The following is a 14,785-nucleotide window of genomic DNA, read 5'->3' on the forward strand; positions in this document are numbered from 1 at the left end:
TCTGCCATGAAAAATGCATACAGAAAATTTCAATTTCATTGCAAACTACAGAATTTTTTTTAAATCATATCAGACTTTCTGCTGCTTCTAAAGGTAACTTATGTGCAATCAGCCAAAGACAGAAGAAAACAATAATATAATTAGTATTTAAACACACTGTACTGTACATCCCTAGGCAATAAATTATTCTTTCTCACAGTATTATATCAGAGAGGCTTCTATTATCCTGATTCCCTCCTCTGACACTGTGTAATTTACCACCGATAAATGTTCATAAACAGTTTGACTGAAAAATCCATAAAGCCATTTCAGCTTTATTTTAAGTCCCATTTAATGTCCCTCAAAAATGATTTCATCAATGTGTTTCCATTAGCTGGTTCTCTGCCCAATAACTTAATTCCACACAATCAGTCAGGAACTTATAAAGCATATGACAGGATCTACCTATAGTATTTTGAATCACATAAAGATTCACTCTGTGAGTGTTTTGGGTTTTTTGGCTTTTTTCCCCCCTTGCAGTGCATAAGGTGTGGGGATGCCAAAGACCCTTGTAGGTGTTCACTTCATTCAAGAATAAAATCAAGAGTCTCAGGGCAAGAGAACATTTCCAGTCCAGTTTTAGGGTTGGGAAATGGAGGAGCACAGAATGCAGGGGGACACCAGGTTTCCACTCAGGTACAGATGCACCTATTCCCCCTTTTCCTTTTTTCTGTTCAGACAGCACATTTCTTTCTCACTCTGTATTTTTTTAGTGACTGTTACAGACCTGCAGCACACCTTTAGTGTTGTACATCACTGCTTTCAAGTGAAAGTGGGGTCTCAGAGGCCTGTGATGAACATGGTGATAAAGTTGGCCTTAGTGTATTTTCTCTTTAGTGCTCTGCCTTCTGCAGGACTGTGCAGATGAGGGGGGAAGAAGATTTTTTTTTTCTGTGATGTTTTTCCAGCTGAAGTCACGAGGCAATGCATAGTGTGCTGTTAGTCTCCATAAACTACTTTTATTCTCACTATTATTGATCAGGACACATTGAGCAATTTGTCCATGAAAACACCCATCTGAGGAGGTTCTCTCCTCTGCAGGTCTCATCAGATAATATGTGACAGTCTCAGAAAGTCTGTGCAAACAGATGCCCAGGAAGTAAATCCACTACAATGCAGGTAAAAATTATTTGTGACTGCTTTTTCTAATTCCAAGCTTTAAAAGCCTTATTCATCCTTAATTTATGTTTTTAAATGGGTGAGCATAGTAATTGCTGTTGCTCCCCTTGAATCCCATTAAATCTGAAATCAATAAGAGCTCTATTTCAGGGTCCAATAATAGCCTGGTTAGGTTAAGCCAGCACATTGAACAAAAGCCATAAAGCTTCATTCACGTTTCTTTCCAGGATCCTGTAAAAACAGCTCATTGCAAAGGTCTGTCTGTCTTCCTTTTTTGTCTAAGTGTTGGGGAGTTGTTCTTTTAAGGGCAATCAAAAATCCTGAATAATAAGGGCAATAATGGGATCGTGTGCAGCATCAACAAAGTGTTTATAATAAAAATGTAATATAATTTTAAAAAATGGATTCTATTGCTTTTATTACAGATTATTTTTAGCTCTTGGTCTTGGCACTGTATGCACACAGGGAGTGAGCCAAGCCTTAGGCATTGGGCTGTGGCTGAGTTAAAGCAGACAGAAACTCCTTGTGACTCCAGCCCTGCTGGGTGGAGAAGAAACAATTCTCTGACTCAAGAATCCCAAGAAATCACTGGAGCCTGGGTTTTAAACTGGAAAACTTGGAAACAAAGAGATGAGCTGCATGGAGTGGGTCATTAGTGATGTGTGTGCCTGTAGCCACACCATCTTCAACAGCCTCCCTGCCATGGTTCATTTATCTGAGGAATATAAAAAGAATAGCAGAACAGAGCAGATGAGCTTGCACCCAAACTGAGAACAGACATAGGAAGAAAATTGCTACAACTAATGCTGACCTCTAGGTATTTCCTTCTTGACTAGTTTTGGGGTCCTTCAACACTTTTCCTGCAGCTCAACAATAGCAATGTCATCACTGAATTCCTTTGAAGCTCCTCTCAACATTCTTGTGCAAAGCTGCAGAGGAACTCAGGGGAGCACCTGAAGTGGGAATACACAGTGGAAATTTATCATGGAGAATATTATGTGAGCTTCAAACAGATCAGCTGGGGAGGACACTTAGGAAATAAAATATAAATCTGCCACACTTTTAAACTTGATTTTAGTGTTTGGTGAGTGTACAGTATGTTTCTTTCATAATCCTTGTGACATTTAATCAATATTAATCTGATGGTGGATGATTCCTCTCTTTCCTTAAACAGGATTAAGGGAACACAATCTGAACACACATTTCAGCCTGGACTTGAAGCCTATACACTTTACATAAATGCTATCCTTTCAGCCTGGAATGTACTTTAAGTAAAAGCAAACACAAAGAAAACTCCCCAGTATCTCTCTCTCCCAACACAGATTGTTCTTGCCAATAAAAAGACAAGTTTGCAATCTGGGTGAGTGGATTTTGAAAAAGGAGAGGAATGTTAGTTGGATTTGCCATTAAAATTAATGGAAAACAGCATCACACCTATTGCCCTTAAAGCAGGGGAGCTATGAGAAGTATTCATGCAAGAATGGGTAATTTTAATTTCTTCCCTTGCAGAATGGGAGAAATACTCTATTTGAAACAAAACATCCAAAAATTGCATCTCAGCCTCTGGGAAAAAAACCCCCAAAAACAAACCCTAAACCCAGCCAATGCAACTAAATCAGGTTTCTTTTCTATACAGCTTTTTAATTCTCTGTCACTGCTGATTACAGGTTAAATCATTTTGTGACCCCTGCTTCTACATGGATACTGCAACAGCACAATTTCTAGCTGAGAGAAAAAAAATATTTCTTGTGGTTTTAACCACTGATAGTAAACATATGTTTTTGCCCTTCACTACTCCTTAATTTTGCTAAACATAATTTTTTTCCCATAATCACAGCTCTGCAATGAACTCAAGGGAATCTGACAGAACTGTGCTGCCACAGCTGAGAGCTAAGGACAGTGGAGGCTGTTCCCAGCCTTGCCAGTGCCAGTGCTAGACCCTGGTATCTCCATTTGTCAGCAGATTCCCTGTCCCTTTCCTGCAGGACACACAAGCACAGGACAGCCTGGGAACTGCCCCAGTCTCCTGTGGGCAGGGAGCACAGCACTGCAGCTGCTTCCCAGAGAACTTCAAACCCTGTCCCAGCCTGGTGAGCCTGGCTGAGGCTCCCTCCCCTCTCTGCCTGAGAGCACACAGGGAGCTCTGAAGCAGCCTAAGCTGGAGCTCATTTACCATTCACCATTACTGGGTGAACTGGGAAAGGGCAGTGGCCCCAGGCTGGTGGTGCAGTCTCCAGAGGCACAGCAAGGCATCCCAGGGAGGAATCCCAGAGGAGTTCCCTGTCCTTTGGGTTAAAGGCACCTTCCCCTCCACTGCCTCTGTAAAGGAAAAGGATTAGAGTACGAAAACATCTCAATTTCATAAGGCATGAGTATTGCAGCACCATGTCTCCTTCTGAAAGGCTACTTACAGACTGTGGCAAGGACATGTTTTTCAGGCAAGTGCCCAAAATCCACACTACAAAGACTGAAGCTTGGCATTTACCCTCAGCATAAAGCTGCAGCAGACAGTGGTGAGACCAGAAAGCTCAGTTTCCTCTCTGGGTCAGGCCTGATTTCAACACTTGGCTACCAAAGTTGCTCCCTCTGCCACAAACACATCAGCAAAATGCCATTTTGAAATCATAATGGCTGCTGTAAAGGGCAGCCATGCACATCCTGACCCGTAAATAATCACTGCTGAAGAAGGGTACAAGCTGTAAAAATGGGTGGCAATTCCTGGGAACTGTTAAATTTCTGGCTTACCCCACCCTCTGAAATGACTGACACCAGTCAAATACCTCTGTGGATTATTTAACTAAATATAACTCCTTTTGCAGTCATTAAAGTTATTCTGCTGTAACTACTGCAGCAAGCAAAAGCTGAAAAGGACGTGCCAAGGAGCCACTAAAGGCTTAACATGGAGGAAATGTGAGCAGAGTCCTCTAACCAGGCTGGCACTGCAGCCACAGCTCTGCAGGGCTCCTGCCAGATCAAGCTAATACATGGAACCCTGAAAATGTTTGTAAATGTGAAGCTCAAGGCAGCTGGAGCAGCTTACACAGATGTGTTAGCTCAGTAACATCCACATTAAATCCTGTTCTCCTCCTGTCCAAAGTGAAGGAAATTATTGCAAAGGCTTTTTTAACCCTTCCATGAGTAACAAGCCACAGCACCTCGTGTTCTGTAAATGCAGAGCAAGTTCCTGCCTCTGTCCCCCACAACAGCCCCAGCACTGCCTTTTACAAGAGCTCTCTACAGTCACAGAGTCACAGAATGACAGAATGACTTGGCTTGGAATGGACCTTAAAGATCATTTTGTTCCAACTCCCTTCCACTAGACCAGGTCAATCTGAGCTCCATCCAACCTGACTGGAGCATCCAAAGCCTCTCTGGGAAACCCATTCCAGTGCCTCACCACCCTCACAGTATTGCAATTTTTTATGATATCTAATCTAAATCTAATCTCCTTCAGTTTTATGCCACTCCTCTTGTCACTGCATGCTCTTGTAAATAGCACTCCTGGAGTACACTGCTTTTATTGTTGGTGTTCCTCCACTAAATCCTCTAAACTCCTTAACAAACAGCTCATAAATAAAATGCTGGAAATGTGCCTTGGGTTTAATTACTCCAAACCTATTAATAAATTTGCAATAACCTTTCAACAGCTGATTCCTCTTTCCAGGTGCATTCCCAGGCAGCTGGAGAGAAACTTGAATAAAAAAAATGTTCCTAAATTAACAATCCTAAAAGTCTAACCTGCCATCAGCACTGACATGCTCAACATGGTTCATTGCCCAAAGGATGTTGGCTACAGTGGAAAAAAAAAAGCTACAAGGTAGAAATGGAGCTACTGGCTAATTATTTGACAGGAGGGCAGGGAAAGGTTGGTGAGATCAAAGGCACTTTTAAATCAGCCATGGTGCTGGGCTGGCTCATTCTGCTCCTGCAGTCTTTATTCTGGAGATGAAAGGCAACCTGCCTCACTCTAAATACAGCTATTTTAGTTAGGCTTTGCCACAGGAGAAGAAAAGCTTCTGCCATGCTAATCCAAATGTCTGAGAGACACATTTTCTGGGGAGTGGGAGCAATCCCTGCATTGTTCTGTGGCAGAGAAGGGACTCTGTGGGGCTGTGATTAATCCTATCCTTGCTGGAAAGCAAAACAGTAATTTTAACAGTGGTTAAAAAGCTTGGTAGGTTTGTAAAGGACAACATCCAGCCCATGCAATCCCACCTCCCACACAAACCTCCCTCACACTCAAAAACCCAGGGACTGCCAGACTCCTGTAAGCTGCAGGAGTGTGGCTTTTGTGGTATTATCTCACTGCAATGTATGTGGATTCCCATCAACATTTAGCCTTCAAAAACACTGGTTAAATCCATCATAAATATTAAACACCAGAGTATACTGGCAAGTTTCCCTGAAAACAAACCTCAAAAAATAATCTCAAAAAAAAAGATGTCAGGGCCCTTGGGAGAACTGACAGTGGCATGTCATCAGATGTTGTCTTATAAGGCTAAATTAAGCATCTGACCAGAGTTTAATTTCTGTAAAAACTCATGCTAATTTAAATTGCTTTAGATTTAATTAAAAATGCCTTTCTATAGAGATAATAATGTAACTCTGTTAATTAGTATCAAGTGGCATCTAGAGGGCATATTTAAAAACTAATCTGGAGAATAAATAGAGCTAATTAACAGTCAGAATAATGCTTTATGATTGTCTTTTATTTATAAATGCTATAACGTTCAATAAGCTATTAAATGAAATTGTAATTAATATATATCAAAGTTATTTTTTAATACTCTTTTAACTAAAGAGGGTTTTTTACTCCCCGTTTTTCAGATGGTCTGGACACGTTTCATTTCTGGAGGGAGGGAGGGAGTAAGGATGAGGCAGCAAATGCAAATTCAATTAGGAGCAGCTCATTTATCTCCCCTGCAAGGGTCTGTGTTTAGGAGCCCATGGGAGTGTCCAGCCAGGCACGAGCTCCTGTGCCCATGGGGTTTGCCCCAAGCTGTGCTGACCACAGCCAGGGCTGGCAGGGAAGGGCTGCAGGGACCCCACACACCCCATGGGCACAGAAGGGGCAGGTTTTGCCTTCAGCAATCCAAGCCTTGCAAAGGCAAGGCTGTGGTTGTGAGGAAGGAGAGCAGCTCTGAGGTTTGCTGTGGAATCTTTTAAAAGACCATGGGGTGCTCAGATTCCATGGGGTGCAGCTTGGGGAGGGAAGGGATGCTAAGAGTGAGAATGTGCTCCCAACATCCCATCCCATCCCATCCCATCCCATCCCATCCCATCCCATCCCATCCCATCCCATCCCATCCCAGGAGCACACGAGCACTGGCAGAAGAGTTCAGAAGAAAAAGGGCAGACTGGAGTAGTTGTAAGGCTCAGTTTTTGTAAAACTTCTTACAGCTCCCTCAGAGTTATCTGGACCCAGGCAGTGCTGAGCTCCCAGCTTGAGCAGGGCACAGGGAATTCTTTGTGCCTGCAAAAGGCTGTGCTCAGCAGAGCTCAGCATGGCCAGAGGGCTCACAGGGCTGCCCTTCCCCTCAGACAGAAGCTCCTGACATCCTCCAGCCTCTCCTATGGTGACAGGTTTGACTGGGCTCACTGTATCAAATAAAATCATTGAAGTACTCAAATAAAATCATTGAAGTACTCTAGATTACGTCATACATGAAAAGCAGAGGTGGCCAGCTCTGTCTTTCTGTGTCCTTTAATGCTCATAAATCAGAAATAACTCCCCAAAATACAAATCAAATAAAAAGCACTTTCATATGGTAATCTGCACTGTCCATGCTGTGTGGGTTTTTGAAGCACCATCAAATGCATCATATGTCCTACTTGCATTTGTTTTTAATCTATAATTCTGTGTATTCTTCCCCTTTTTAATCCCTTGCTAATATTGAAAAATCCTCTAGATACCCAGAGCAGGGCTCAAAACAGGAGAGCACCTCTTTTCTCAGGACAAGGATTCAGCATCGGTTTGGAGCAGAAACTTCCAGAAAAAAACTTTGAAGTCGGTACAAAGAGAAGAGTTATTGTCTCTGGCAACACTCAAAGCTGGCCACAAGAACTGCTGCTCTGACCTCTGTGGGATGACTTTCATGCCAGGCTGTTGACACACACTTGCCTCTACAACAAGTACGTGTTCAGCAAGAACAAGAACAAGCTGAAATTATCTACATGGCCTAGATGGGTGTCAGCAGACACATTCCAGCAGCACCTGAGAGCCCAGGCACCAGAAGAGTGATCAAAGGAATTTGTCTGTGTGCTGCAACTCGGACTGGCCTTCAGAGCAGACAAAAACACTGCAAGAAACACGAGCATATGGTACAACACTTCCCAGCATGGCAAACAGCCACGGCAAACACTTTTGGAGATAAAATTAGATTGGGGAAGCAAAGCTGGAGAAAAACAAAGCCAAGTATGAACTCAGAAAGCATTTCAGCTCAAGGTCATCAGAGTACTTGCTATGAAACATCACCAGCAGTATAATCCTGCTTTTTCTTTTCTAATCTGCAAAAGCCAAACCAACCAAGAGAAACACTCAGGTACAGGTAAAAGTGAAAGTGCACTACAGTGATCAGCAGATTTTTGATGCTGCTTATTCTGGGGACTAAAACAAGGCAGAAACTCAAAATAGCTATCAAAATTAATTCCTGGTTTCTTGAAAGTACAGAGGAACTTAAAAGCAATTTTTTGTAAATATGTAATCTGACAAGGGTACTTGTAGCTTATAAAGAGAAGATTCTGTATTTTTTTTTAAAACCAATGATGTAAATCTTTCTTATTTTAAAGTCTTCAAGAAAACACTTAAAAACTTTTGCTTCCTGACTTCATCTACCCTGCATGAATTAGCTCTGAAGGGTGCAGTGTGAAGGGAGCTTTGTTGGAGAAAACTGATTGTTACAAATGCCCCTAGATCTGGAACACCACAAGAATTCTGAATGGGCCTCTTCAAAGTTTTAAGCTAACAAAGATACTCTTAATTTTTGTAAAGTTCAACGTTTATCCTGTGAAGCCCACCTAACTTTTTATAGTCAGTATATATAGTATATATATATATATATACTATATATAGTATAGTGCAGTGTATAACAACAGTGACCTGCACAGAGCTACACCCAGCCTGTCCAAAAACAGGAACTATCTAGAACAGAAGGACATCAGGCAGCAAAAAATGTTAAGGGTTGGATACAAGTCTCATTTATATTATACATAATATACTATTAAATATCTAGAAATTATAATAACAATAACAATAATAATAAAAATACAATATATATCTATATATAATTCTGAGCTCCTTACTGATCTGTTTTTACAAGAGAAGTAAGGAGTAGTTTGGAATGAAAAAATGCATCCAAGAGAAGTCACTATAAATCAGGTATTGGTGCCTCCACAGAGACCAGCAGCACTGTTGTGTGACTGAACAACACTGAGCTACCCACTCTGGTCCTGTGGGAAAACATTCCTGACCAAATCCCAGACTAACCAAAGAGCCTGGATTGAACTGGGGAGCACAAATATTCAAGTTGATTTTATATAACTATCAAATAAGTTTCAGAATTTACAATTGCCACCACTGTTTCACTTCTCCAATTAATGAAAAGAAAAAATCCAAATAAACAAGAAAGACCCCCTATACCCCAAAGCCTGAGTGTATCCCCAGTTTTCATTAGGAAATACCAATGTAAAGCCTGGCAGCAGCACAGCTGGGGAGGCAGATCCTCCTGGTGTTTGTTTCAGAGTGAAGGAGGAGCTGGTGACAGTGTTGGCACCAAAAACATGAACCCTGAAGTTTCCCTTTGCACATCCTTGGGGCAACCCCTCACTGTCCTCCACCCCAGATCCAAGAGATAAATGTTGTTCAGGTTCCAAAACTGGTTTTAAAGGTACTTCACTCAGCCAGATAAACCAATTCCAGGGGAGTTTTTTTTTTTTTTTTTTTTTTTTTTTGAGGGGAAATAAATTGTGCAAGTTTAGAAAACCCTCACACAGGAACTCCTGGCCTCTATCTGCTTTGGAGAAGATTCAAAGCCATAAAGACAGCACAAAGTTTTATCTCCAAAAGAAGCTTTCAGCAAGTAGGAAGGAAAGTCAAGCAAAACTATACTCAGATTTGAAGAGGTGCATATTAAAACTGTGGCTTAATGAACAATCTCTTACCTAGAACTCTCAATCTCTCTGCTCCAACCACCACTTCGTTGTCATCTGCAGAAAACAGCAATTTTCCAGAGAGGGTTTTCACCTCAAATTTTTGGCTGTGTGCTTCCACTGCTTGGGGACCTAGGAGGGAAAGAAGCTTTACTTTGGGAAAAGAATAAGAAAATCACATAGTAGCTTTATTCATTCAATAAAACCATTTGCTGAGTAATAATGGCTCAACAAATTTCATGACATACCAAACAGGGAGGGTTTTTAGATCTTATTAGAAAAGGGCAGTTTTTTACCCAAGTAACTGCTCAACTATTTCTACTTATGCTTTTGTTAATGCTTATGTGTGCCATAAAATCACCAAAACTTGGGATAGCTGAGATATTTTTACAAAAAGACAGACCCATATGTGAAACAGCAATGAATATATCAGCCATGCTTTGAGTGTTGGAGCACATGTAAGAGGCACCAAAAGCTTCTGGGCCCATTTTGCTTGGACTGATGCTGCTGTGTACAAGATTCCTGCTTTTCTACCTTTTAAATATATCTGGATTAAAATTCTATCAGTGTCATGCACAGGCCAATTAAAAAAAATAAAAATACAAACACCAGCACAGGAGCAAATGTTTTGTTTTAGACCCTTTCAATCATGTGCAGGCCAAGAAAAAAGGCATCCTCTCACACTGCAGAAAGTTTTTAGGCAACTAGAACTTTCCTTCGAAGATCTTATTTCAATTCTGCTGCTTTTCCTGCAGGTTGCTGTGCCCTGCAGTGCTGGAGAGCCTCTGGCAATGCCTTCTGTGGTGGGCTGTGACAAACATCAGCCTCCTGAATAGATTCAGGGCAGGTTTGTGGCTCCAAGGCTGCCAAGAGTTACAAAGAGGCTGCTCTGGGTTACTGACCTAGGCCAGATTTTTGGACAAATCACCACTGAACAGCCCTGCCAACTCCATCTAAGCCACAACCCTCCTGCAATATTATCCTGCACCAGGCAGGTGATTAGACTTTGCTTTAATTCTTCAAGACCAGTCTCATTTCTCAAAAGACAAGAGAAGTATCTCTTTAAAGTCAGTATTTTCTTAAGAGCTCCATCCCTACCCAGAATTTCCCTGCACAGGTCACCTGCTGGCACCTGGACACACAGAATCATGCACATGGTTTGCACTTCAGACAAGCAGGGCCATGCTGAGATCCCTGGAAATACTTAAAAAGTTCTGCAGCCACACTGAGAAAATCCAGTACTTTAAATCTGATTTGTGACTTGCTTATTAACCACCTCCCCACTCATCCCTGCAGCATGCACTACATGGGACCAGATCTCTGCTCCACTGTGAAACCAGAGCTGGTGCTGAATGCATAAAGAGCTGAATAACCAGAGCATCACCCTGGGAGGTATCACTGAGCCCCAGACTCTCGTGACACAGAGGTGCTTAAGTGAACCAAACCCTCCTGAAAATACATGGGGAGCCAACAAACTGGAGACCTTCGTTCTGCATGTGAGAATCAGGGAGCCTGGGGTTGAATTTATTTCCTTCCTCCAGGCAAGTTTCACACATGCTGCCTAAATAATTGCTCACTGAAGCTGCATATTTAATTATTTAATACTGTGACTAAAGGCCAAGATGTTATATAAGCAAAACAAGCAACCCAGCCTCAACTTAGAAACATGTTTATGGATTACTGCCTTTGCCACACTTCTCACAGTCCATGCATAAATCTCAGTAAATATATCTGTCCCATATCAAATATATATTATATATCATATATACAGTGCCATACACCTTATATAATGTATTAGGCTCTTTCAACCCAAATTACTCATGCATTCATTCAAAGGCTGCTGTGCACTGAGGATTTATGAAACACCCATTTCCCCATCCAACACACTCTTGTTTGGGTGCAAAGGGAGTTCTTCATCAGCAGCAGGACTTCAAATTGCAAACTGCTGCCACAGTTGGGCTCCAGAGTTCCCAAGTTATAAATGCCCTAGGAAAAACCTGTGCTTGTTACAACAAATGCCAGCCTGGGGTATGTTCCTCTTGACCCTGATGTCATCCAAGAAACATTTCTAACTCTGGACAGGTTTCCAAGTGGAAATGATGGTCTGCTTTGTTATCAGACAGCCCCAGCCAGTTCCTCTCCAGCACAGCTTCCATGTCTCTGGCTTTGTTTCTCCAAAGTGAAGTTTTCATTTCACTCCACAATTCACCCAGGCTCCCTGTGTGCTGTGTGAAGCCAGCACAGCCTCCCCAAAACCACTTCCACCCCTCCTTTTCCCTGCCCACAGCCCTCCCTCCTCACCTGTGACAAGGCGGGTCAGGACCTTTGTCTTCTCGTTGAGGATGTTGACGGTGACGTTCCTGGCTGACTGGAAGTACAGGGGGTTGCCCTGGAACGAGACAGAGCAGGGCTGTGAGATGGGCATGGCTGAGGAGCTGGAGCTGGCCCCAAGCTGGGGCATGGCTGGCAGCACTGACCCTGCAGGGGACACACAGCTCTGCCTGGCTGGCAGTGCCTTGCTTTGGGGATGATTGACTATTGCTGGGGGAAGCCAACCAACCTGTTACTGTCAAATGTGCAGCAGTATGGCACCTCACCTAAGCTTCCCTAAGGTGTTTTGGGAGGGTGGTTGACTGCAGCATTTCAGAGGCAAATCTGTAAAATTACAGCTTCTGATGACTCCAGTGGGTGACAGAATGTGCCCACTTTGTGAGTGAGCCATGCCCAAGGGCTGGGGAGAAGAAAATGTGATTAAAATGTGGAGAGTGCCTCAGACCAGACCCATCCCACTGGGTCTGCAGAATACAAGACACAAACTCTTCCCCACATGACCACAGAGAGTTCTACCAATCTCTCATTTTTCTGCTTTAAACACACCTCTGAGAGAAGAGCCAGAGCAGCTGGCAGCACACAGGAGCCACACAGCGACCTGGCAACATCCATCTCAGGTACTTCTCCTGCAGAGCAAAGCCAAAGGAAACCCACAGCTCCAACCACCTGGCTCCTGCAGTGTGCAGACACAGCCCAGGCTCTGGGGAACTCGTGTTTTCCACAGGCAGCCCAGCCTGCACACTGGGCTATCAGCACGGGGTGACCCCAAACCAAATCAGCCAAAAATCTGAAGTGCAAGGTTGAAATTCACTGCCAGCTTCTCTTTGCAATGCCTACAGCACACAGCTGACCAAATTCACCAACTGGCTGAGACACACGATAGGCAGAGGAGATAAAATAGCAAGAAGATCAGCAAGAAGTTGAAATTTTTTATGTCCAATGTCTTTTTGCAGCATTTCAATTTTTTTTCCATTAGGAATGAATAATCAGGATGGGGACAGAGAATTGTGTTTGAATTTTGCTTATGGAGTTTTCAAGCAGCTGGAGTGTTTGGAAAAAGCCAGGAACTCTAGTCCACATTCATGCAGGAAAAGATTGTTCATGACTTTGAAAGATCTGTTGCTGCTCCTTGTAATATGGGATTGCACTACAGAGGCACTACAAGAAAAAGCAATATAAAAAGTCATAGAAAGAGCTGCTCTGAAGAAGACCTACAAGACAAGGTAAGAGCTGGTATCCACCTACAAAAGACCTAAAACACATAATCAGACCTGGAAATGTTTACCCCAGCAGAGTCATCTCATTTGCTCATTCAGAACTCAGATTCACACAGCCTTCAAAAAACTAAATTTCCCTAATGGAGGAGTTATGTTTTTATTGGTCTGCAGGGAAAGAACATTGGAAGCACTTAATGTAATGCCTACTCTCATTTCCATAATTCTTTTTCCATTAAGGAATGAAAAAGAACTGAAGAAATTATTCCCTTTTGCTGAAAATTCAGCAGATTTTCTATCCATCATCTTCTGTTTACAAAGGAAATAACACTGACATCTTTTAAACACTGAACATTAAAAAAATGTTTCCTCTGTTGCAAGCTTGGTGATGATGCCAGCTTCTTTCAATCACACAGAACAAAATAATGAAAGCTTTAAAAGCCAGTTAGGATTTACAACTGAAAAGACAAAGCCTTCCCTTCTCTTACACTTTCATGTTACCATGACATGAAATGAAGTATTCTGATGCATATGAGCAGGTGGAAATCTAGATCAATATGGCATTAGCACCACAATAAAACAGTAATGTAGTGAAGCAATATTTTCATAAACTGTGATAGCCCTTGATGAAGCTGGAGTTAGAATATCAGCATGCAATAAACAAGCACATCTTTAAAAGGCTCTTTGGGCTGGTCATGTCCTTTCAGCTCACCATGAACCTACTATTAATCTCTGCAGGAAATCCTGGAGAGAAAATACATCATTCTGCCTCTGACTCCAGCTCCTCATTAGCAGATCCAGTGCCTTAAAAATGATTCAAATGTTTGCAGACACACAATAGCATTTGCCACAGCTACTCAATACATTAAAACATTGGACACATGCTGCAGAAGAACATGAAAGGTGCAAAAATATGTCAAAACTGCAGAGATTGCTTCCTCACCAAGCAGAGGTATCCAGTAAAATACAGAACACTTCACAAAAGGTATCAACTCTCTGTTTGCTAGGTTAAACACATGGCAAAACAAGCCAGAACAGCTCACTAGCTGTCTTTCTTTGGCTCACTTTGGAAGAGATGCTAAAAACTCCCAGATCAGAGACTGAAATAGAAAAAGCCCTTTGACTGACAACCTTAATTTGCAGCTGAAGCAATCCCAGCCAGTGCTGTCTTCAGGGAAATGCAGTTCTTTAACAGATGTCCTTAGACTGTTTTAGGGTATTATTAAAAATATTTGGAAATCTTTTAGAATTTTTACAGGCAATTTAAAACTAATGCTTCACAGTTGGTGTGTTTGTAGTTTGGATGGTCAAAAGGAATAGCTCTGACTTCATCCTATGGATTCAGACTTGACACAGCAAGTGCCAAGTGAAGCTTGTGGAAATAATGGAAACGGCGAATTTCCTGCAGGCTTGACAAAGTAATGGTAAAAATAAAATCTTGAAGCATAATCTGGGCTGGCAAGGAGCAGTCTGTGAAGTCACTCACAGCACCATTTTCCTGCTCCACTCCACCTCTCACTGACATTTCCAGGGAGCAAACCCTGCTGTATGCTCAGCTGGGCTGTCAGAGGGCAAGAGCTTGTTTTCTGTGAAGGCAGCAAGAGCTCTCCTGCTCCTGTCCTCCAGCAGCACTCACCTGCCTGCAGCCCTTGGAGCTGCTCTAAGGAGCTGCTGAGAGAGGGAAAGTTCTGTGTGGGTAACATATATATTAATTTCTTCAAATCCAACCAGTCCTACTCCACCAGCAGCTAGATGTGCTAACAGCAGTAACAGCAGTGACACCTCCCTGCACTGCATTTCCCACTGGTAGGGACAGCTCAGAGCTGCACTTCAGCTGTTTCTGCTTTGGAGCAGCAAGAATTCATCACCCAATAACTGAGAGACAAAACAATAATTTTAGTGCACCTGAAATCTTCTTCATTAAGAACAGCAAA

General features: G+C 42.4%; 1 protein-coding gene across 4 annotated transcripts in view; it reads right to left on the reverse strand.

The window, feature by feature from the left end:
• The window catches only part of SGCD (sarcoglycan delta), a 304,125-nt gene that overhangs the window by 42,617 nt on the left and 246,723 nt on the right, over positions 1–14,785 (reverse strand). For all 4 annotated transcript variants that reach the window (XM_056502479.1, XM_056502478.1, XM_056502477.1 and 1 more), the window contains 2 exons: positions 11,608–11,695; positions 9,319–9,438 (listed from right to left, as the gene is read on the reverse strand). In XM_056502479.1, coding sequence (XP_056358454.1) covers positions 9,319–9,438; positions 11,608–11,695 — 208 coding nt within the window. The remainder of the gene's footprint in view (positions 1–9,318; positions 9,439–11,607; positions 11,696–14,785) is intronic.

The sequence above is a fragment of the Oenanthe melanoleuca genome, chromosome 13 (genome assembly GCF_029582105.1).
Source record: "Oenanthe melanoleuca isolate GR-GAL-2019-014 chromosome 13, OMel1.0, whole genome shotgun sequence".
Classification (NCBI taxonomy): Eukaryota; Metazoa; Chordata; class Aves; order Passeriformes; family Muscicapidae; genus Oenanthe; species Oenanthe melanoleuca.